At 39.1% G+C, this 26208-nt stretch overlaps 1 protein-coding gene across 3 annotated transcripts in view; it reads right to left on the bottom strand.

Moving 5' to 3' along the window:
* LOC129365836 (PDZ domain-containing RING finger protein 4-like) overlaps positions 1-26208 on the bottom strand; it is a 115196-nt gene that overhangs the window by 47125 nt on the left and 41863 nt on the right. Inside the window, exon 1 of one of the 3 annotated variants that reach the window (XM_055039362.1) lies at positions 6568-6946. The exons of the other annotated variants lie outside the window; for them this stretch is intronic. Within the exon in view, the coding sequence (XP_054895337.1) occupies positions 6568-6636 (69 nt within the window). The 5' untranslated portion in view covers positions 6637-6946. Of the gene's footprint in view, positions 1-6567; positions 6947-26208 lie in introns of those variants that run through there. 3 annotated transcript variants of the gene reach the window in all.

Consider the following 26208-nt stretch of genomic DNA (forward strand, 5'->3'; position numbering starts at 1 on the left):
TAAACCAAAACAACCATGTGACTGAGTAGATGATTCGTGGAAAATTTGACTACGAAATCTCCAATTACCAAGTCAGTGTGAGGCAATAGGCATGCAACAGTGCATGGGAAATAGCATTACATGCTAAGAAAGAAAAAAAAAGGCTTTGTTGCTAGGAGGAAAATAACGCTGCATTGTGAGCTGCCAAAGCACAAGTAGAACATCTCAGCTTATTCAGACATAAATTTTAGCCTCTGGGAAACCTGACGCAGACAGAAGCAGCGACGACCGACAACCATTTGTGCTAAAATCAAACAACGGCGCAGAAAGAGCAGAATAAGCACAGGGATATGATGGGAACACGGGTGACTTAAAAGTCTAGGTATTCTATTACGAAGACATAAAAATGGCTAGTGTGCCTGTATCTGTCCATCTCCTTGGACTTTTGCATTGTTTTGGAATTGGAAAAGTGGTGCCGCAATTATATCAGAGGCTAATCTTTGCGGGGTGGACAGGAGATCAATCAAACAGCACCTTTTCTCCCTTTCTCTCTCTAACCCCGTCTCGCTCTTCGCTGCTATCAATTTTAATGGTTTCAAAAGAAAGAAATAATGGGACAAGAAGATGGATGAGAACATTTGCAACCAACTGTCTGAAGACGCTGTAGGGAGGGGACGCATGAGTGCAAGGTTCAACAGCCTTAATCTACCGTCGAAGCCATCAAAGGAGAATGGCATACGAGTACTCAAAGAGAAGAGACAGTAGGTCATAGAAACAACCAGAGATGTAGCGAGAAATGGACTGTAAATTATCAGATTTTCAGATTGATTGGCTTTGACTGATGGCCGTTCCAAGAAAGCTCAAAAAGACTTTTTTTCCCCCAATCAGTGAATGCTCCTGATTGGGGGGAAAAACTTAAAAGTTTGTAGCAGGAAGGAGGAACGAAATAAACCAAAGCAGATCTATTTCGTCTCTGTGAGCTCTGAAACTCTCACTGAGCAGGTTGGATTTGGAAACCTCACCCAAATGAATCTGGCTCAGTAAAGCTAGCCTTCCAAACAGCTGACAACATGCTAAAGACAATTTAACATGTGGAAAGCCCATTTAACAGCGATTGCTCTTTTATACATATAAAATAGAAATATAACGATTTAATAAAGCCAGTTTTAAGGCGCTTTGAGGCAAGAATAGTCCAGTTTAAATGAGTGGAGTAAGAAAAAAAAACTCTTATTTAACTTAGTTTACTGTTCCGATGCAGTTTTAAAAGTGAACCAAACAACTTACTGTGATAACCACTGGTTTGCTGTGTAGCATCCCCAAGAAGCTAACCAGTAGCAAGATTAAAAAGATTTGAGATTAACACAGATGACCACACGTAATACACATAAATTACTTCCTCTCTATGTTTCAGGAACTTACTTTGGTTCACTGGAGAGGCCAGTTTTACTTCTACTGTAACTGAACTGCATCAGGGTCACTTGAATGTCACCATGTTGGGACAAGAAAACACGAGTCAGATAATCTATGAAAAAAGTCAGGCTGCTCCGCCTCTTCCCTGTCATCCCACTTCCATCTGCAGAATTACACTGTGAGAAACATCCAATCAGAGCCAGGAGGATTGTCTTGCCGTTGTCAATCATTCTCATGTACACGGTGCTCACGCTCTCCCTCTTGCTCTCTGCGAGGCTACGCCCACCTACCAAACTGGAGCATGGTGTGAATGTTCAGACTAACATAGCCACAGATTACAATGGACAAACCGTTTTATAAGTTGAGCACCTCATACCTGAGGATGATTGACAGAGCCAAGACATAGATCGTGATGGTTTTAACAAATATTGAAAAAAAAAAACATATTCTATACAAAAGTTACAGTGCAGCTTCTTATCCTTCGAGGGCTTGTTTTCTTCTAGAAATGATTCACTTTCCTTTGACTGACGGCTCACATGCTGTAGCGTCTGCATGTGGCGAACCAAGCTTCTTGCTAAGGCTTGCCAGGCTTTTTTCCTTCGAGAGTCTGGTTGTTCTGATAGTTCTTCAACCTTTCATTTAGTGGACATCCATTACACACATGGTTGGTGGTGTTGCAGAGGCAGCAGCAGCAGCCTCAAGTCAGCTGTGTCCTTCTCAGAACCTCTCCGGTCCACAGGTTTCACATCTGCTGCCAGAGCACAAAAACACAGTCTCCTCCCCAATCCAACGCCACGCTCTGGGGAATTGCCTTTCACCTCAAGGAAGAAGAAAAAAAAAAAGAACCCAGATCTGCTTTATTTCATGTCCACCTGCCCGGTCCTGCCAAGCCTGTCACACGACTCAACATGGCGTCAATGTACTCCGACACTAAATTACAATTCAGTTGTCTCCGAGGACTGTCACAGTTGGAGATTCTTTAACCCCGTTTTCTGGTTTTATATTAAAATATTCACCAAGAATAAGTTTTGGTTTCCAGGAGAGAGATTTGTGCATGGAGTGAGACTGAGTGTGCGTGTGTGTTGGTGCCTCATTCTCATTCATATGCATCAGCAAGTTATCAGGGACCGCTGTGCCTCATTGAGCCGAGAAGCTGCTTTCCATTTATTTCTCAAATGCAGTGGAAAGTGATTCTTCTTGTGCCTAATAAAACTTACCAAACTGGCCCTGCTGCTTTCACAAACTTCCACTAATAAAAAACGAAAAGATTCACGGGGAAAAGTATAAAACAAGATAATGAAATACAGCACGTCTGTCCTCTGAAGAGCGAGGTGGGGAAATTCATTACCCAACAAACATAAAGTGCTTCTGCTTGCTAATGTGACACAGTGCTGGTTCAAATGTCGGGTTTGACAGTCATGGCGGCTCCCCTGTGACCTTTAGCTCTACTGGAAACTGTAGCAAGAAAGACAATGCAGACGATTAATGCATTTGCATATAACAGAAATCTCACTCTCACTCTGATCTATGCTAAACTGCCACTCCTCAACATCTGCCATCCTGCTAATTAGACTCCAAAGAGCCACACTTCACTGAGTTTTAGTGGTGCGCACACAATGTGGACTACTCACAGGAGAAAGCCCGTGGACATTGAAGTCATAGAGTCCTATTATAACAGAGAGGAAGCTGTCTATGGTTTAGTTTTTGGGTCCTGAGCAGCAGAAACTGCATCTGAACGGTTGACTGGAAGGGCAGCGCGATGCAACAATCTGTGTACCATTTTAAATGCCAAGATGATACACAAAATACACATTTTTTCTCAAATACAATAACATTTCAACAAATAACATACTGTCTTTCAAAAATTGTTTTAAATAAATGTGGAATAATCCAGTCAAGGTTTGACTACATTGTGGTTTTTATACTTCTTCTTTCATGCTCATCATAAAAAAAAAACTCTCAAAACATCTTTTTTTCCAATATTTGGTTTCATAAATAGTCTTTTTACATTTTCTGATAAATCTCTCAGATCTAAATAGAGTTAAAAGTTATCAGGGTGATGTGCAGAATTCATTTTTCCACCAAAATTCAGTGTGTTCAATGAAGTTACTCTGATTTAGTGGTGAGGTAAACTTCTACTTTGGTTGAGTCGTCTATTTCTTTTGATCTCTATTTTTACAAACTCTTCTTGACCTTTGTAGGTGGATGGACGGCATCCCCCCACAGAGATGGTCATTTGATTGACCAAAAACATTGTGACTGCAAGGTCTCGTACCACAGGATCTTGCTGCGCTCCTCTCTGAAACAAATGAATGAAAAAAAGTTTCTCACCTCCCTGGCTATAGATGAGACGGAAACTTTCGGAAGATTACCTGGAGTGGAATCCAGCTGGGAGCAGCTTGAGCAAAGGTTGAATGTAATGCAATCAATCAAGAAGAGCAATCAGAGGAATCAAACAGAGACAGAACGAGGAAGAGTGCACCATCAGAAAGACGGACAAGTGTTAATCAGTCGTAGGTGGCAGTGAGAGAAGAGCTGTCACAAGGTTTCTCTTTCTTTTTGACCAGGGAAGAAAGCAGAGTCAATAAATACTTTTTTTTTTAAAAGTCAGCTCCTTGAGATAGCTCTGCAAGCCAGTCTAGAAACGGTCACCACATTTCCATGCAGAACACCTGCATGAACAGAGGAAACACAAAGATGCAGAGGGAGAGAGCTGGCTGGTAATAAATCTCAGACAGCTTTTGGGGTCAGGCCGAGGAAGAGAGTGTCAAAATAGTTTCTACATGAGGAAGGAAGAAGTACTACTCATACTAAGCTCATACTAAGCTGCCATGAGGCTGGTCAGTCAGGGTGTCGCTGCAGCAAACTGCCTTTAGCTCATCTGCATGCTGCATTCACCAACTTTGCATAATGCCAGTAAAGTGTATGTGTGTGTACATGTGGATGAGTGTCACTGTGCCTGTTGGAATGAGGGGAAATACCAGAAAATACACAGTGAGGGAGAAAGATAAGCCTTCTCGACAGATGATTTGAAAGAAAGAAGCATAAATTGGCAGAGGAGAGAGCAGCAAGAGCAGCTTCCAATTGTCAAAACGGACATTTCCAGACGAAACTGATGTGGTGACACACTTGCACAGCTGCGGAGAACACGCCGCTACACGAGAAGTCTCTGCGCTGAATCTATCTCTGTATCTTTCTCTGGGTTTTTTATTTGGTTTGTGTTTTTTATAATGTTTTTCTGAACTTGCTGTGTTGTTGCCAAGAACGCACTGCTTGTTTTCTCGTCTCAGAGGACATCCACTGGCAGGCGCACAGATGTACAAGTGCAAGGCTGTAAGAGGAGCTGTTTATTTCACAAGATACACCATGTTACATCTTTTGTTTTAATCTCCATACCTTCCCCATGCGGATGATATTTCACTTGTTCTTTCTGCCTTTCTTAATTTTCCTTAAACTCTGCATGTTTAATGGCCTGCTATTCCCATCCTTGTCTTTATCCTCCACACTCTATAACCTTCCTGCCTTGCCTCCCACAGTGGTGATCAAAAAGTAGGTGCTGATGTTGCAGCTCGTGCCTGAACAAGCTCAGTAAAATAGTGGGTGGACAGACGAGCTGGAGAGCTCTTGTGAAGAGTCGACCGTGCCCAAGAGACCGGCCCTGCTATGCAAATACTGATTTGCTCCTCTGAACCGTGAGAAAAACACGTTGAGACAATCTCTCACCTAGTCAAGCAAAGAAAAAGACAAAAGCCCTAAAAAGCATCAAAAAGACACAATTTTTATGTGTTTTTAGGTGGAAGGCAGCAGGTGCAGTCACTACCTACTCACTGCAACGTACTTGACAGTTTTTTTTTTGTTTTTTTTTCCCCAGTCACTGATGCAGGACCGAATCAACTTGACAATGTGCATCAACAGAGTTTGATAGCGTCTCAAGTTATGAGCCAAAAAGGTACGAGTGGCGGTTAAAGCTAACGGGTTTACCTCCCCGCGCGTCATCTCACACCGTCGCTTCACAAGGGTAAAGAGAGACGTTTCACGTCTAATTAATGCACAGGATGGTTGCATAAAACGGCTAATGAGGCTGTGATCACAGCGGCGTGAAGGCAGTCACTACCAGAGGGGAGGAGGTGAGTGGTACTCCACTTGCAAGAGACCCACAGTCTCACAGTTATTAGCCTGTCATAGAAAGAGGGCTTGTGGAGACAGTGGAGGTGATGGCGTGAATACTTGTTTAGCTGCTTTAGCTACGTTGCTTCTGTCAGTGAGATGGCATGCTCTGCATCCTTGGTATTGGATGGTGAACAAGTAAAAAGGAGGCAAAAAGGGATTTGTTTTTAAATGAGATCATTTTTGCTTGTCAAGATTGAAGGGTTTGGTGTTTGACCAGGTGGTCTTTATGTAACTTTGTGGATTTTAGGATAAGAGAGAACACATCATAGACAATTTCCATCAAGGGAAGTAGATGAGCATAAATAGATGGACGACAGACTGGAGAAGCAACAGCAAACAAACAGGGATGTAGCAGACTGCACTGCTTCTTCTTGACAAAGTCAGGATGTTTTGGTGTTTGCAGGACGCTGCCCACAAACATAACCATTCAAGATGAGTTTTTGAAGAAGCTTTATGAACAAAATGTACTACAACATAAAATTCTGATTTGAAGTCTTAGTGAATTTAATTGAACTGGTTTTCAAAGAAACCAAAACAAAAGTCTGTTTGGATCCTAGAAAGGGGGGTGAGAAATATCTTTGGAAAAGGCATGCTATTTTAATTTATCACACACAATCTCTAAGACATAAATGGTTACAAACACATAAACCCAAAATAGTAGCAGCCAGGTACCAACACTATTCCGTTAAAAAAAAAAAAAAGTTGCTCTCTCAGCACAGCTCATCTGGCAGGATGAATGGGCTGCACACTAGCTGCTCTCTAAGCAACTACTCATTACTCCAAAAACACTCTGCTGTTGAGTAAGAACCCCCTCCCCATTATTCTACATCACTTTCATTTTCTACATTAATCCCTCTTCCCAATCTTCACCTGCATTTTTTTTCTTTTTTTACCTGAAACAGCAACATCAGGGCTGCAGAGTAGAAGTGCTCTCGTCTCAGCATGCACCAGGAATTACATAAGCCCACATGCAGAATTAATGCCAGGCTCTGCCATGCCAGCGCTCACCTGTGCAATCTCATACAGCAGCTTGTAGTGTTCCTCTCGCTTCTGTAAAGTGCACAGATTGCAGCCCATTATAGTCGTCGTGGAAACGCCAGGCGCCCAAATCTCCCCGAGCAGCGGTGGCTACGGACACTGTGGGGTCACCATCCACTCCGGAGCTCCGGCTCTCATCAGTCACCCCTCAGCAAGCGCATCTTCGCGGCATCCCATTCACAGACTCACGCACTCAAGAGCCAGCGGCAGCTCAGAGCGGCAGAGTCCAACAGGGAGAGAGGGGCTCCGACGTGGCGAGCGTCACCGCGGCTTCAGGGGACGACACAAGTAGCAGCAGCTGCGTCTGCACGCTCTCCTCGTTTTACCCTCAGACTCAGACGGTCGCGCACCAGAGTTGTGACTCCAGTTCACGCAGACACTCCCCCCCACCCCCTCCACACACTCATCCCCGCGCCCCCTTTATTTTTCCCTCTCGGTCTCGGCGCACATTACCACGCTGACACAAGGTTATGAATATTGAAGGAGGCCGCTGGGATATTCATGAGGAAGGAGGGCGCAGGGGAGGAGTCTGAGGGAAGGAGGAGGGGCTTGCAGGAGAGACGCTTCATTAACGCCGAGGCAGTGACACAATAAGCCTCTTTGTGTGAGAAGCGCGGATACTGCTGATTGCACTGAGGCAGCATGCTCTGGCAGAAAGGCTCCTACGCCTTATTAAAGTTTGTAAAAAAAAAAAAAAAAAAACATGAAATAAAAATTTTTTAAAAATATGTTGAAAAAAGGTTCAACATGCAGATATTCCAAACCTTACATTTGACATCTTCAAACATGGCTTAAAAATAAAAATCCCATATTTTTATACCAAATCCAATTTCTGATTTTTTATTTTATTTTTTTTTTTGTCCTTACTTTTTTTCCTTAAAAAGTTAGAAATGACAGGCTTTTATTTCAATCATTCCTGCTGTGAGTTTACTTGAAGTCCATGGAAATCAATAGGAGCTGTAAAACATGCTTGTCATAAACAGTGAGAGTTCTTGGGTGGGCTGACATCACTCTGAACTATGGAAACCCAAAGAGGGGGGAAAAAAATCACCATTTTGTAAACATCAATTTAAAATCAATCTATGCGAGAATGACGTCATACATCTAAATAGGTTTATCATTGCTTACTACGTTTTCAACTCAGAGATGAGTTGACATGTTGAGTATTTATGAGGTGATTTTTCAAAAGCCTCAAAGCAGCATTTTGGAAACCTATCAGACCAGCACCATAGTCAAGAATGATAAAGTTCTCTGTGACAAGCCGGGCCTACATGCTATTCACAATAGTAGCAAAAGAGACTAGAGTTAGAATTTAGATAAGGCAGCATTCAATTAGGTTGTAATTTTCTACTTAATTGAGTTAAGTAGTCATGTTCTGTCACAGTTTTGATCAGCTTTGTTTCTATATTGTACACATATGTCAATAGTTCTTGTTTTTTTTTGTTTGCTTTTTTCTGAATAACTTTCCAGCAGAATGTTTTTGTTTTGCTGAGCAACACAATGTTTGAGCAACATGGCTGTAATCAGAACAGCCAGTCTCTGGTAGCTACTCTATTTCTCACAGAAAAACTGGATTGCACCTCAGGAATAAAGATGTCAGTATTATATGTATATATATATGTAAAAAAGTCATAATTTCTCGCACTATGTAAACTATGTCTACTTTTATGACATGATGTAAAAAGTAAAAAAAAAAAAATAAAAAAATAAAATGCACTAGCACACCATTTTCTCAAACATGCTCAGAAAATATTGTACTGCTGCACTTAACATTTGTCAAGTGCATCACATTTGTGGTACCTTGTGTCATAAGTAACCTGCATTAATTAAGGTAAAAGTAAAAAAATATTGAAAGCCATGGTTCTGGAAAATATCTTGATTTCATGCAGCAACAATAAAATATTCTGCTGTAGAATATGACATTTTCTGTTTAATGACAAAAATAGAAACTTAAAAAAGAAAAAAAAACACTTATTCATCCCAACTTACAAAAAGCAGGTGGAACACTCTGACCTTCCTGAATATTTAAAAATATTTCGATATCATGCAGTTTTTACTGCAGTCTACAATTCTCCACCAACAGCAGCGCAAGTTGACAACTTGCAGCAACAAATAAAAAATAATTTGTTGCACATTTATAACACAAGTACCACATGTGACGTCGCTAATGGAGGAGATGGGGGTTCTTGGAGTAAATTGGCAATCAGTAAACCTGGAGAATTGAGAGGCAAAGCATCAACCACCACCAGCCCTCAAACTGCGATAATTGCAAGACAATAGACCTTGGTTATTGTCTCCCCTCTGGAACCCCCTTTCATGTGCAGGAAGTTGCACTAACGAGCAATAACGGTTAGCAAATTGGCCTCCCAGCCAACAGCGGCTCTCGCAGCACCCGGCACGGCTAAGAGTAGATGAGCGTTCATCAGCTGGCTACTGGGCATCCCGCCCCCAGGGAGTTTGTAATCCGATTTTCTGGGCTTTAATTTTACTCCGTTGCCTTCAGGCAAGCCAAACAGAAAGCTGCATCGCCATTATTATTAATACCATCACAACCCTTCCTCTTTACCATCCAGACTGTCGTCCCCTACCAGCCACTCCTCAACCTAACAAAGTCGGAAGAAGTGGGTTTTCTGCAGTTGCCAGGCAATCTCAAATCCATGAAGAGCTGTTCACTAAAGTGTCAATTTGACATCAAAGAGTCTTGTTGGGAAACCAGGGAGCTGGGGCATAATACAGCATAGGATGAACAGAGGTGCTGTTTGCTTGTGGTACAATGGACTGGGGAGAAAATGGGAATCAGGAGCAGTCTTCTGAAATTGCATATCAAGGAGTGAAGCTGTGAAGTGCTAGAGAAGAAGAAAAAACGGCCAGCAGAGATAGAAAATGTTAAACCACAAAGAGGAGAGGGGAAGAAGTCCTTCCTGGCCAGATGCTGGACTTTCCCCCCTTTTTTGCAGAAAATCTGCTGGTGTTGGACATTGTTCTCAAGTGTACAACATGACCTCAAAGGTTAAGATGCACATTGGTCTCCAGGACAATTGTTTTCTTCACCTATTAAGCAAGAACGATTGAGCAGCTTCTGCCAGAAAGGCAAGCTGAGCCTCTTAAAGAGAAATGCAGATTAAATAGGAGAATTAGATTGATTAATGGCTCTTTATCCCCACAGTTCCAAAGCTGGGGAAGGTAACTCAAGACTCATGTCGTAATCTGAGGAAAAGAGTTGCACCTTGTAGCTACATTCAGAAAAGCTACTGTGAAGGTGAAGCGCAAAATAATTTTTCCCCTTGTGTGTCCCTGGAAAATTGACAAAGATGATTTAGCTCAGCAATAAATGAAACATAATAAAATGTATAAGAACTATTTGAATTGAGTCTGTATTTTATATTGATAGACACCCAGCCTGTCTCCTTCTTGTGTCCTTTCAACTTGCAACCCGTAATTCTTACCACCTGTCCAGATGTCATTAATCATCTGGCGTGTCCTTTAGCTGCTTGTGTTGAAACAGCCCCATAGTTTGGTCCATCAGCTCAGTTAATGGGGCACAAATAAGGAACATTAAAGGCTTATTTATTCATTTATTTACTTTCATGGTGACGCTCACAAATATTTGTTTGAACTTGCTTTATACCTGGAAGTATTATCTTCAGTAAAATCTGTGAGCTAATTTTGCAAAACCCTGTGTCTTGTCCTCCACATACACACATACACTCTCTAAATTAAACAAAAATCCAACTGATCAAGTTATTGAAAAACAGCTTGCAGTATAGACACAAATTACATTTTTATTTGTCAATAATCCCAAACAGGTTAGTGTAAACCCTCAATTAGCCAAGTTGAATTTTGTTCAAACACACACACAAGATGTGGTTTAAAAAGTTAAAATGATTTACTTTTGAAGAAAGCAAATTATTTTCATTTAGCATCAACACAGAAAAGTTCTTAGAGAAAATAATTGTGAGCCAAGTTTGGTTTTTGTTTGCATCTCAACAGGTCTTTGCAGTGCCTTTCGGCGCTTGGGCCCAATCAATACCTCTGGCTGAAACAAAACAACTGGGAGCGTCGCAAGTCAGTGGGCGCTTTAGTATATATTATGTTAATCTTGTAAACAAGTAGGAAATCATGCCAATAAAGCCAGAGATTTAATAAGAGACCGTTATTGCTGTGTTTATTTTTCTGCGGGGATGACCCAGAATGATCCCACTGTGTTTAAAACATAAACAAGTTTATTAGACCTGCTCTGACACAACTTGACTCACAGGGTGGGAGGAAATCTCTTTGCTCACAGCACCGAAGACTTGAAATCCTATTCAGCTGAACGAGCAGCCGTGACGATATGAGAGGCAGGGATGGCAGTGCGGTTTGGGGGTTTGTTATTTGATGCGGTGGCTCAGATCTGTTCTCACACTGCCACTATAAAGCAAACTCATCTCCCATGTATCAGTGCAACCTGATTTTGGGAGTAATTAAATGGGGGGCCTTTTATGAATCAATCACTGGGGGAGCCAGGCTCTCTCATGACAACGCTGACAGGAATCGGTCCAGCATGAAAACACAGGTGCACAGGTGGGCGCTTCAAAGCACAGCGCGACCTGAGAGTGGGAAGCCGACTAAAAGATCTTTCTCAGTGACGGTGAATTATTGAGGAGATGTGAATCTTTAATTCATGTGGGAACATGACCAGGACTAAAAATAGAACGGTGTAGCTTACACAGCATGATGACACATGTAACGATGGCTTTAAGTGAATTAGTGAATTGATCAACTATATTCTGAACTATATTTGTGCTTTTCAGCAAAAACAAACAACGAATCAAAACATTCAGTTTTCTTTGCTCTTAAGGTGTTTTGTCAGAGCTGGATGCTTATAATCTTTTCAAAGAAGTGCTGGTCATTTTCTGCATTTTCTCTAGAAAACATTTGTTTGGCTTCATGTTCTTCTTAAAGAGCAAAGGCCTCCCATAAAAATTTAACTTCTTTAGTCTCTTTCTGACTGTCATAGCGTTTTATGGTTTACAGACGTTGAGCATCTTGACATCTCCTTTCAGAGTGAACCTGCATGGATGGTCAGGGCTGGACATTTTGTTTCGTTTTAAATGCTCCCGACTATTAACCTTACAGAGGAGTGGCTGATTTCAAATCCTCCTGACATCTCATCTGACATCTCTTTCCAGACTTATAAGCCTCTACTGGCTTCTTTCTGAAGGCTTCAGACAACAGCTCTTATAGTCTTACCATGGTGTTTACACTCATTTTTATAGTCAGGAGCACAACCAATTTTACAGCTGAGCTTAAAGGGAAAACCACCCTATAAAATGCATATTAGAGATGTTTAATCATGCGCATCTGGGCTGAATTCTCTCTCGATTTATTAGTTATATTTGTACTTTTCAGTACATTGCCACACATTTCTCCAAATTTGTTGAAAAAATACACAAAAGTTCTTTTAGGGTCTTCTTTTTTTTAAAATCACATTACTTTAATTTTTGTATTATTAAATGAAAGTAATGTAATATCACAATTTTTGACCCACTGAATTACATTTTTTTTTCCTATGAAAATACTAAAGATATTATCAACCTTTATGTAAAAAGCAATTTACATGACGTTACACTGTGTGCAACCATCTTCTTTGACATCTCAGCTATTCAATTTTCTCCAAGATATAAGAGGTAATTCATGTGTGAACCAGGCGTTGCATGTAGGTGTGGGAAAAAGAAATGTTTCATCAGTTGTAACATGTGTAGAAGCGATGACCTTTTCAAGGTGGAAACATGCAACTCGATGCATTAGGCTGCAGCCGAGGTGAATGACGGGGGAACTCTGGGTGAAAGACAAGCGCTCTCACTACTGTCTCTGCTGGATGCACCTGTCTGTTTTCCAATGCACTCAACCCCCGGCAGCACACTGTGCAGCCCACACCAACAGCTGCCATGAAAACATTCTCCAGCACCTAAAGCTGTGACCCTAACAGCACTGAGAGGCAACACAGCCTCAGGATATCCTGTGCAGCTGTGGCACCTGCTTTCGTACAATTCAAGGGGAAAAAGGGGCGAAATGTTGATAATTGTTACATTTGCCTTTTGCCCTGTGATGAAGAGTTTTGTTTTCAGATAGATTTGTAGAAAAACATATATACCTGCTAAATGTCTCAGACATTAGCTGACCTGACTGATATGATGGTTATGTATAAATAAGGTCACTTGCACTTAAAACAAATTAAAGATAAACAAATGAATACAGGTTTTATTTGAATGCTTAAATGGTGAATCAGTGGATTTATCCTGAAATCAAATCATATATAAATGAACCTTATTAATAATAACCTAGTTCAGTTATATCTGAAGGTCACTAGTTTTATTTGGGAGCTTCAGAGCAAAGAAGGCTGAATTTATTTGTACACCACACTTGTCAGATTTTCAACTTTAGGAAAAAAACAAAAAAGAGAAAGTAATTGAAGTAATATTCTGTCCCACATCATAATATTTAATATTTTGTGCTGGACTATCACAAAAAATACGGAAAAAAAAAATGCAATGACGCTTGCAAAAGTCATGTGACAAAATGTGAAAAGATTCAAGGACTATTTAGATTTTGCAGGGCACAGTACGATATTGTAAATAACTTTAATTGGACGTTATGTTTTTTTTTGGATTTCTTTAAAAAAAGAAAAAAAAAGGTGCATTAACAATTGCTTTACATGTCAGAGCAGCTTAAGGTGGCAATTCTCATTGATGGCTGTGAACTTGTACAACAGGCATGTCATTGATTTCAGTCTGCGAGGACTGCCGGCTGAGAACTCGTCAATAAGGATTCAATGCGCCTTTGATTGTGCATGAGGGTTTTGTGCTCCTGAAGAGAAAGCAGCAATCTATAGAGACAATCAGCTCCGAGGGCGTCCAGGTTGGACTCCATACCATCCTGTTTGGTTCAATCCATTCCAAGTCCTAGGCTGATTCTGGCATTAAGCGAAACAATCTGTAACCTTTTATTGTGTGCTGTGCCAAGGACATTTGAAGGCAGTGCCACCAACAAGTTACCTAATTTTAGGAACACAATAGCAGCGTCCTGATGTCTGTTTTCCAATGTCACATTAAGTCATGGTCACTGATGACACAGGGTGTCCAGCTGGAAGAAATTTAACTTAACTGAGAAGTCATTTTCACAACATTTCCTTTAAACATATATATTTTTTTCTTACTTTTTAATCACTCTCTACTTAACAAGAACTGTGTTTTTTAGATGTTGGGTGTTTTTATACGATTCTCTCCAGCAAACACTATCTCTTGATAGTAGCTACACAGTGAGCAAACATTATTGTTCGGTCATAACGCTTGTTATGAATTAAAACATGCAGCGATCTCTGAACCACTTTTAGCCCAGTCAGTTCTGAACTTCTACATGACTTCATCGAAGACAAAACTGTGAAAAGGTTAAGATGTTAATATCCCTGTTTGGGTTATCAACAAGATTATTGTTGTATAATCTTAGGGAGCTCAAATAAAAGGCGTAACAGCTGACATTTCAGTCAAAATGATTCAATTCAAAGTCTGTAAGCTGAAGGTACAGATAGCAACTTAAATGCTTACATTTAAGTTGCTATTATGATTTTTCGCTTGGTTATGTTTTATGTTTAGAAGAAACTTTAGAAATAAAACATAATTTTTATTTATTTATTTTGCTTGGACAGGACACTAAGTGTGCAACAAATGAGATTGTTTTAAAGAACAATATGTTCTTTCATGTAATTATTACAAAATCGAGATTCAACATTTGAATAAATTAAAAAAACTAACCAAAAAACATTAAATCTACCTCATCCCTCACTCCTGGAGCTTGCTTAAATTGTGTTTTTGACATCTTAGCACTCTTGCGTGTGAACAAGTTCTCGCTTACAGCACTGCAATAAGGACTTAACATGAAGAAAGATCAACTTTTATGCTTTAAACAGAAGATATTGTTATTGCTGTAAGTTGTTTCAGTTTCACAGGACCATTTTCTTAGATGTGTGATTATTGAAATGGACAAAGAAAAAAAATGTTACCAAGCTGCAAATTAGTATAGTAGTATATTAGTAGAAATAAATCTTGACTGCAGTATTTACCGTCTGATCAGAGTCAGACCCAGACTGAATCCTACAGCAACACCAACCAAGTATAAGGTGAATGTGATCTTAAGTTTCACAAAAAATGATGTATTTTTCCCAAAGAGCTTTAATCCATGTGTAGCAATAAATAACACGGTTAAAGACAGTTCAGAAAGAAATTGACTTTAAAAGCATAACAAATGATGTGGGTTTGCTTTCCATTAATGCAGCAGCAGGCCTCTGTCTGCGCCCTTCCTGTTCTCTATAATTTGTGCTGTGATGTGTGCTCATCCCGCCTCTCCAAGAACTTGGGCTCACCTGGTGCGTGCACAAACACACCTCTGTTTCCGATATTATAGTCTTTTCTTCCTTTTCTGTTTTTTTTTTCTTCCCCCCACTTTTTCTGTGAGAGGAGGGATAAAGTCATCAGTGTGTCTCGAGGATCAGCTCAAAAACCTTCTCCTACGCTGCAGTGTCCCAGGAACAGCGTGGACACGGATCCAGCGGTAATAACAGACCTGCAGATGGATAACGCGCTTATTTTTCAGCGCACAGATTAGAAGGGAATTATGATGATACCCAGGGGGCAGGAATCTTATTTTCTGTGCTCCTGATAAGAAAACAAGAGCAGACTGCAACCAAATGGGAAGAGAGGAAGAGGGAGATGCGTGTGATTTAGCATGCTGTGCAGCATGCTGGTGTGTTGGCACGTCGTTTTAGGGACGCTGCATATGATGGCGCCTGATGGGTAATGTCTTAGCGTTAGCAGCAAACAAATTACCTTTCTTGTAGCTTCCATTCGATATTAAAAAAACATTTTTATATACATCTGGATAAATGAAATGTGTTTCTATTCACATCACACAATGTGTGGTTGTAAGTGTGAAACAGGGGAAGATTCATAACAAACTAAGATTACTCTTATCCTAAAGCGCTAGAGAAACAAAAACATATTTGGATTTGCTATATTTCTTGTATAATTGTATCTTCTTTATGAGCCAAAAATGCATTTCAAAGCTCAGAAATGATTTCTGCTTTATCAAACCTACAGATCAAACATGTGAGCTAAACATAATTGAATTCCCATCTCATTTTGTTTGCTAAAGTTAATGTGGTTTATATTTGAGGAGTGTTTCATCTAAAGGCTGTCATGCTCTTTGAGTTTTCATTTAGATCAGCGTGATTTGTGCTTGGTTCTATTTTTGTCGCAGCGTTGTGTTTCCTTTGTTTGTTCTCTGGTTCGTTCTGAGAAGTCTGAATTTCTGCTTCTCAGTAGCAGAAATTCAGCCCCGGTTTCCCAGCAGAGTTCAGAAACGGTATTAAAAAAACCAAAAACAAATGGCCTTTTATCTCTGTTTGAAATCAAACAGACATAACGAGGCTGAATTTGTTAGAATTAATGAAGTTATTTCTTTTGACAAAATCACAGACAAACTGCAGGAGTTTGTCTTTACTACCTTTAAAAGCGAGTTAATGTTCAGTTCATATGCTTTTCAAGTTGTGAACAAGAATAAAAAGCATAAAAATTTCTACACGTCATAATGTTCAGGAGTGAGTTCTGTTGCGTGCCCCAGAGATTAATGTGTTTGTCTTGAAATATATGTATCAGCATCATAATAAAGGCAAAATACCTTGTTAAGATGCAGGTAGAAGCTGGTAGGAAAGTCTCATTTTTCAGAGAAACAGAGGTGTGAGTCCTAACCAGCGTGGCCTAAACAGAGGAAACAACTTTCATTGCAAAATTAACATTAAAAATCCATTTTTTGGTTTGCAAAGGAGAAAATTAGATTTTTTTAAAATATTTTTTATTTTTTGAGAAATGTGATGACTCTACAACCAAAGTGTAAGGATCATGATTATATTTTGAGAAATGTTATGAGCCACTATTCGGCAACTCAACGATAAAAAACAAAAAACATGAGGCGAGTCTTTTGCAGATTGCCACAAGTCATATAAGAGACACAGCAAGTATCAGATGGGATCAAAATCAAACCTTTTTCCAACACAAAAAATTCTAAAACATATGGTGAAAACCATTGTGAACCCTCCCCGTGAAACACGGTGCTGGCAGCATCATGTTGTGGGGATGCATTCCTTTAGCAGGGATAATAATGCAAGGTTAACATTTATTGGGGGATGGACAGGGCTACATGCAGGACAATCCTGAATGGGCAGAAGTTCACCTTCCACTAATATAATAATAAACATATAGCTTTAAATTAATAGCTTACAGTCATTTTAAATAAATAGTAAATTATTTCAGTAACTCAATTCAGAAACATTTCATATATAGTAATTATGTTTAATTAGGTCATGTTTTCAAGCTTTTATTTATTGAAGATTTTCTGCTTACAGAGAAACATTTTAGATTAGAATGTAACTTTTACAAACAATTTGTAATAGGTAGGTGGGCTTATTGAGAAATATATTGATTACCTGTTTAACATCATTATTTTCAAAAGTACAATTATGATAATAATATGCATTACATTTTCTGGCTGTTATATAACAAATATGGAAAGGCTCAATCGTCATGAATACATTTGTGGAAATTTTAAATTTTCTTAATTAGGAAAAAACATTTTATTACTGTTTCCTTTTACTTATAAAATATCAGTCTGTGTAAGATCCCCTCTGACTTCCTGTGCAAATCCAATCAGCTCAGCTGAATGCAGCACTGCTTTTGTTACGTTTTTTTTATTATTATTATTATTAAATTACTATATATTCCCATCAAAAACTGAAGCATGTTGTGATTTAAGTTCAGCTCAGCTCTCAACGCTGACTCTTTGAACGGCCAGTCCTTGCAGAAAAGCTGTAAAAACCTTCAGCGGTTGAAACACAAAAATGTTTCAACCGTTTTTATTTACCTCACAATGATGCGCAAACATACATTGGAGATTGTTGTGATGTGGCAAAGCTTGAAAAAATTCACAGGAGTATCATTGGGTCTGCAGTGTTTTATGGTTTTTTGTTGAAGTTCCAAATCACTATATATATATATATATAGAGAGAGAGAGAGATTTGTTGTTGTTTTTTTTTTGCCTATTATTTCTGACAATCTGAAAACAACTTTTAATCAAAACTTTGATATACATCAAAGAACAAGAGAGAAAGCAATTACTTCACACGATTAATGGAGTTAGACGACATGTGAAAGTTCAGATCCGACAATTTCTTCTCAGACATAATACACAACAAAATCCAAACAATGCTGTTATAGCCCCTTCCATGTGTCTGATTGATGATGTTGGAAAATCTAAACATCTTTCTTGGTTGGCACTCTTGAGCAATGAAAGACTCGGCGCAATAAGCAGAGGTGACCCCCACGCTGCCACTGTCTATTACCACAACATTCTACATCCCAAATGGGAGCTATTGATTTCGTAGTTACAATCAACACCAAGTTATTGAATGTCGGTAGGTAAAGTGCTTGAGTCTGCAGGCCCTTCTCCGCAATAGCTTTTCTCCCATTACCTGGTCGTACCACCTCGGTAACCTTGGCTGTTTCATGGGGCTTACGACAGAGAACATTAAGTAAGCAGATCCCTGAACACCTGAGGGGATTTCAACTTCAGACCTCAAGGGCTGCATTCTTCAGATGTGTCCCGAGTCCAACACCCATTGCACAGCACCATCAAGCAGGAGGGTTCTAGCACTATCAGCTCTTTCTGAAATATTCATAGTCGCCTTTTCGAAACTAACAATCACAAACACGACCACATGCAATGTCACTTAAATTCTCTTTCTTGCCCATTCTGATACTTTGACGTTAATCTAGTTGTCATCATCAGCTCTAGATGCCTCAATGCGTTAAGTGGCTGTCATATGAATGGCTGATCTGCTATTTGATTTTATGAACAATTAAAGAAGGTCTGCCCAATAGAGTCACTGTGGCAAATGAAACATTTACAAATCACTTGCAAAAACGGTGAAACTGCTGAAATACGCCTGAGTGTCGCTAAAAGCAAACGCTTTTTTATTCACTTGTACGCTGTTGGTGGAATTGCTGCTACATCATCATCACATTTCTCAGACACAAAAGCATTGATTGGGATGAACAAACCATGGTAACAAGCAATAAAATAAGAGCTCTGAATCTACACAGTGGCCAAACGTACTATTTAATCACATTCAGCTGTATTTTTAACCAGCAGCCATCTAATGAGATTATACATCATGGATGTAGTGTTTCATTGATTTGAGTGTTATGCCTGATAGCCCTCACATTGCTGCAAGGCTTCCTTGCTTATCATGTGAGACAACAAATTTGCTGTATCATAGCATGTAATACCATCATGCAATTGTTCCCCGTGTCCAATAGAGCATCCTATAGACGTTTTCCGTCTTTGCAAAGATATTGTAATAGATGGAATCTACACAGGTGACCCCCATTGTGCAGACAAGCAGGAGCATAAAAGGCAATAGCTGACCATGTATACCTTAAATGCTTATATAAAAGTGGAGGTGGTGCAGGGGTAAGCCATAAAGAAACTCAAAGGTGCCCTCTGACCGCCTTGCTTGTCATTAAATGGAGTCTATTTCAAGGCTTAGGGTCAGCATAGGTCAACATCTCCCCTGTACGCTTTGCGCTTTGTTGAAGAAAGGATCGAGGTTCGCTTTCCTGCCAGGACGCTGTTAATATACTGGAGATAAATTAGCAGCCCACCCCCATCTGCCCTCTGGGAATAGTTTCCACCTCACAGCACACAGCTGATTAAACCAAAAGTGAAAAATATTCACAAATCAGCCAATGGTTTATGAGGGAAAAAAGTAACAGTGTCTCTCATAGTCTAGCACAGAAATGTCACAGATACAACCTCTGCTCCTCTGAAATATCCCTGACTTTCGCCTCCTGGATGTGCTGTAATGACCAAAGGTTTTGTTTTTTCAAAGTTTTAAAAAATTATGTACTAAAAGTGTAGTTAGCAAATAATACTAATCCACAGCACACGTGTTTCTACAAGTACTAACTGAAGTCAATTCAGTGTAGAAAAATAGTGATGAAAAAAAGCACAGGTGAAGTGTAACAAGGTTTCTTGGCTTGAGAACCTGCAACATTAGAACGTTATCATGAATATACGTTCACATTCACTGCCCATCTAGGTTTTGTTGAACTATCAGGCTCCAAATATTTAAATGAGTAAAAAAGAAACTACTTTTTTGTGCTAAAAAACATAATCCTGTAAGTCATCTTCAGGCTGGCAGACAACACGAGGGTTGAAAAGCACTGGAGGAACCCGCAGCACTTTTAAGTTGCTTATCTGGCAACAAACAGGAAGTACTTTGAACAGAGTTCCAGTCAATCATAAAGTATTTTTAATGATATTTTGTATACAGCATAGTCCTGAATATCTTTACCCTCAATAAATAAATAAATAAATAATAATACAAGCGCTGTATCTGGCACTTATCTGCCTTGCATTTATTCAGAAGGCTCACTGATTCTGCCACTTTCCTAATGCAGTCTGCAGTGAGCAGACAACGCGTGTTTAATTCCTCATTGTGAATCTCGCCTTGCCGTGGACCCGACAAACACTTCCAGCAGGAAATTTATAGTCGGACATTTTGCGGACCAATTGCCCAACGCCAGAGCACGGAGGTCAGCTGCAGCCAAAACTTGAAGCTGGACAACAGTAGCAGGACACAGTGTACCACAAATCTCCTGACCTGTCAAGAAAAGACTTTATATATCTGTTCATACTTTACTCCATCGTTAGGTAAGATTCAAGAGTCATCATTTTTCTTCTCACTGACTGGATGTTGCTGGACGATAGATAAAAGTCAGATAAGAGAGAATGTCTGATGGGGAAGATAAATCTGCTGGGTCTAATCGCTTCAGTTTGGATTTTATTCGTGATTCATCTTCTCCTTCCTTTCTGCCCACAACATCGACCTTTTATCTCCCAGCACGTTTTCTTCACTGATCTCTTTGTGATTGGAGAGATTAGACATAAACACATGAAACGGGCCTGCTGATACGGTGCGGGGTCCAGCTTTGCTACTTAATCGTTACGCCAACATTAACGGTTCAGCAATGGTTGAACCGATCACACAGATGTGATTACATCAAACCGTTCACCTCATTGATCTTAACAGTAGTCGGGATTTACTACAAAGCCAGAAGTAGTTCTGGGGTTTAATGACAAATAAGAATAGTTTTGTCTTTGTCTGATCATTTTCAATTGCTCTTAATTGCCGTCTGAAGTTTCTGCTCTAATTTGAGCAGCCTCCACTTAATGATTTTAACGGAGACTACCAGTACTCAGTGATTCTCTTGACTTTCTCATTGCTGGTGACCCTCTCATTTATCTAATTATCCATAATTTAGTGATCTCAGAGGCTACTTTCACAGACGTGAGCGTCCTCCATCACTGAGCAGGAACAAAGGCTCATTAATGGGGTCTCCCCTCTGTTAACGTGAGAAGTGGAATGTAGGGATTCCTAATATCTGCTTCGACTCAAGAACCAAAGGAAATACTGCAGTCTGGGCTTGTCTGATGGTACTGAGCCAAACACGACACTGCAAATAGAAAAACTTTTCTTCAAAATGTAAGATGCAGTTGCATTTTCTGGAACTTTGAAAAAAACATTTTGACACCTTTGATCACAAGTTGCTTTGAAAACGAACACACACACACACACACACACACACACACACGCACGCACGCACGCACACACACACACAAAAATAGTTCCAGATCTCTGCCACGCCTCGCACTTCACTCATTTAGTATCCAGACTTTATGTGTGAAAATAAATGCCACAAAGTCTTTGTAATTAAAAGTTACATGTGGTGTATCACACGGTTTGATATCGGATCTATTACATTTGATGAAATGTGAATGATTTATGAATGAGTTTAAAACGCCTGAAGTGGGTTTTATCCACAGATGGAACCAGTTTTTCCTTTAATTTTTCACCAAAATGAGAAGTATTGCAATATTTGACATGAAATATGTTGAGTTATGTCTTTACCTTGGTAAAACTAAATGTATATGCAGAGTTCAAAACTAAAAATCCGCTTAAAAACTGCATATGTGTCTAGATCTACATGTGTTGCAATACTTTTCAAAGTAATGGATTATTGTGAATTATACAATATTTGCTATCTTGTATAATTCACTAATTGTTCCCCATTTCAATGTGTTGAGATCTAGGGAAACAAATATGAGACCAACATTAAAGCATTTGTTTTACCGCAAAAAAATATTTGCAGGAAATAATATTAATGACCTTGCAGAAAGCTCAGCTAGCTGTACATTTTAATAATAGCCTGGTAATACAACTTATTACTTCATAAAATAAAAAAAATCATTGACAACATTTGTAATAAAGAACCTGCCCTCTAATTTCCAGAAGTCGTTTCAAATTAGAAATGGTTTTTGGAATGGTAGATATAAGATAATAAAAAAACAGTGTCAAACTGTCTAAAATTCATGTTTCATTATCAGTACAGTTTTCAATGATTCACTGAAAATCATTGAAAACCTGTTCTGCTCAGTCACTGCAACACTTCAATCAAATTGATATTAACTGAAGCGTCAGCCGAGACGCTTTCAGGTTTTTGATGTTCCCACATTTCCTTTGTTAACTTTCATATTTGTTTCCAATTAGTTCTGTGTCTGCTATAAATTGGCATGAAAAAAAATAAAAATATATTAATAATAAGATTAATAATATTTAACAAAATAGTCTTAAGCTTAATAAGAGAAGCATCAAATGAATCACAGGCTGCAAAGTTCATCAGAAAGCACAAACTCTGAAGTGAGAAAAGAAGAAGGGCACAATTTCAGTTTTTATAAGAACAAAAATCGATGGGCTGAACTTTGTCTTATTGCCGACTTGCTGCGGGGTAATAAGAAGTTGAAGAAAAGATTCGGGTTGTGTTTTGTCCTGCAGCACACTCACAGCCTTGTAATTATGTCACAAATACAATTGTGAAGCACAGTTTAGCAGTACGCCACACAAATAATGTTCAATGCACACACACACACCCACACACCCACACACACACACACACACACACACACACACACACACACACACACACACACACCCCCACACACACACACACACACACACACACACACACACACACACAGCAGAGAAAAGCAGAAGCCCAGAAGATGAAATCCACCAAAGATCACTTGTACTAGTTCTAGATGATGCTTTCTCTGGTGTTTGGTCCAATTCTTTCTGCAATATCCACTAAGTCTCTTCTTGAGGTCTGCAAAACTCCAATATCCAGAGGTGTGTCTAATCGTGTTCATAAAAACAATATTAAAGTCTTTCCACACTCAGGTTTTGGGGTCTAGTGTGTGAAAACTTCTGTATTTCAAATAAAACATATGCTTCTTTGAATTTTAGTTTGCTGAAACAGCCAAAGGACAATTGCAGCTTCACAACTGCAAATTAATCTGCTTTTCATTCTTCAATAAGATCAATATTTTAAACTCCAGGATCAAACCTTTTTTATATAGTTGCATTTATTGTCCTGGAAATGTCACTTTCTTTTGAATGTGAATGTATTATTGAAATATATTTAAATTAACTGGTTTGATTTGAGTTGAAAGTGGATTAAATTCATTTGTATGATTGATGATTTACACCCATTTGTCTTGTAAAGTACCCTGAGATGACATCTCTTGTCAATTAGTGCTATACATATGAACATAATAAAATTGTAATTAAAATGAGAAAAACATTCATACCAATTTGTCTGAAACAACTGGTTTTAATGGTATTACAGTTCAGTCTGATGTATGTTTTACATTTGTGTCTTTGTCATCACTTTGGTTTGTTGTTTCTTACTGGAACAAACTGTTTTATAGAGCTTAGTGTGATCAATCCTGCTCTGTTACACTGATCAGTTAGAGTATGGCCAATATTTATAAACTTTTTAGGCATATTATCACACAATTAGGACTCTTGGATTATATATTTGCATTAGTCTTGGCAGTGTAGCCAAAGTGACCTTCTAATCTTTGACATTTGCTCATAATGTGGGAAATGCAGATATAATTTTTGTTCTTAGACTTTAGTAGAGCTCAGACAATAAGCCGGTGTAGGAAATGCATGCAGTAAAATCTGTGTCTCTTTTCCAAAATGGAATCATAACCACTTAGTCACAAGGACACATGCGTGTTGTCCTAGTTCACCGAGTCTGACACAGTGCAGCTAATATTATGAGTTAGAGCGTAACCCAGAGCAGCTGCTCATGTCAGTAATGGGCATCAATAACCGGCGCCAGGCCTGTGGGTTGTAATTGTGTTGGAGGGGTCAGTGTAGGGTCGACAGGGCATTCCCCCAGCCTGTCTAATGAAGGGAGCACAACTCACTCTGCACAGCCATCTCCAATCCCAGGCCCCATTGGCCATGTCAATCACTCCATCAGTGGCTGATGTGTTCGCCAACCTTGCATTGCAAGAATCCCATTACAATTTGCACTATTGTAGAAAAAGCATACCTTAAGTAAGACGCTGAAGTGTGTTTATTTATTTTATCAAAAGGCCACAAATAAGTCTGTATCAATAAAATGTCAATCAAAACATCAGCAATACTGAATACAATACGGTGAATTTATTAAAGAACTTTATTTACAGGATGACTGATGAGGGATTAGGTTGTATTGAGTAACACACACACAAAAAAATCAATGTACAAGATAATGTCAATGATCCTATTGAAAACACAAATATTTCTACTGCTACAAATAACAGTTATCATTTAGAGTGAATCTGTCTCTCTTGTGGACAAGAAAAAAAAAACAAAAAACGTAGGGTTCATAATTCAGCCACCCAGTTATAACAATATGTAGCAGTGGGTGTCAGAGTCCCAGACAGCAACTATTCTCTTTTTATGTAGTCAGAGAAAACATTGGGCACTCAAGAACTTTGGCAGTTTTGAAATTGCATAATTTAATAATTTTGGTTTAACCTCATGCTGGTAACAAAGCCCAGCTGCAGGAATCAGATTGATAGCGATCATTTCTAAAAGGCAGATTTTGACCACTGTCATTCTATGACCCAGAGGAAACACGGCATTAATTTATCTCCTTTCCCTCAAGCTTTCCCTTGTACTTTATAACTGAACTAGATGTTCAGAAGATAAACTAAATTTAGCTTTGCTTTAAAATTTTTGGAGTTAAAACCGTCTGAGACATAATTCACTTTAGCTCTTAAATACTCCAAGATATTTATGAAACATCATTTGTGCTTAAAATAAATCTTTTTAAATTTGCTAAAATGTCCAAAAGTTTAAAAGATGTGTTATATTTTATACATGCCATCCAATAGGGTAATGTGTAGGGGCCTATGTGCAGCAGGAGGGTGCAATAAGTTGGGGAGGGGCTGTCCGCTTGATGCTACACAAAGTTGATCAAAACTCATGTTACATTTTTAATTAGGATAATCATGAGGTATACATTTAAGTCAAGTGAACAAAGCAGTAAATTAGCAGTGGCCTCTGTAGCCAGAAAACAAGTGAGAGTTTATTTGAGACTGTGAAAGTTCAGGATCTATTCATATACCAGCAGTTTAATATAGTTACAGCAGATGACTGACATTTTGCCAGCAAAACATTTGCATGTAGGAATTCATCACATCATTGTTTCCTCTCATCATGGCTGTTCTGTAATTTCCATTATTAATTATTTTTAGAAGAACTCTAGTGTTAGTCACCACTAATTCATCGGTGTATCACGCAACGCTTGTGTGAAGCAGCAGGGGACCAAAGCTGTTCATTTGATAGACAGATGCCGAGGGCAAGTTTATCTTTGAACTTTCAAGTGGACTGAATTAGACTTGAGAAGCCTTCAAGAGTTGTGTGCACGTAGGAATAAAATCACGACGCACGTCTTATGATCTGAGCAGAATATAACAAAACGTTAAAGAAACAAAATGACTGCCATGCAGAGAGATGGATGGTAATTAGCTTTTATTTTCCACTGTGCCTCAATTCCAAGAGCACAGACATGATAGTTATGAGAAGTAGCTTTGCGTCTATGTCCAGATCGAATTTTTGTTTGCCCCCAGTTGAAGCATCTCCTGTAGATTGGAGTCCTGCTGGATTTAATTAGCAGATAGAGAGAAAAGCTTTGCCCAGACTCTCTCTTCTATGCTGAGATGCTAACATCAGATGATTCCACTTCTGAAAGAGTAAGATGTAGAAGATGGAAAAAGTAAGACCTGCCAATGAAAGAAAGACTTATGAGTTAAGAAAACATAAGTTCCAGACAGAAATTTTCAATCCAGCTCTGTTTTGTTTAATTATTTACAGAGTAGCAATAACGTCAAAATGTCCTCTCAAGGAATTTTACAAGAAAATTGCATCCAGGTCTTCATAGTATGATTGATAATCAAGTCAGTCAAGTAAAACCTAATGAAATGGTCAGATTGAAATTCAGTAATACATTCTAGTTCTATCCAACCAACAATACAATGAAGTTACTCTTGGTAAATGAAAAAGTTATGTAACTAAGGAAGCACAGTCCATTTCAGCCAGACGTTGACTTTGCAGTATTTTTT

Source organism: Poeciliopsis prolifica, unplaced genomic scaffold (assembly GCF_027474105.1).
Source record: "Poeciliopsis prolifica strain line A6 unplaced genomic scaffold, Auburn_PproV2 SCAFFOLD001, whole genome shotgun sequence".
NCBI classification, from domain to species: domain Eukaryota; kingdom Metazoa; phylum Chordata; class Actinopteri; order Cyprinodontiformes; family Poeciliidae; genus Poeciliopsis; species Poeciliopsis prolifica.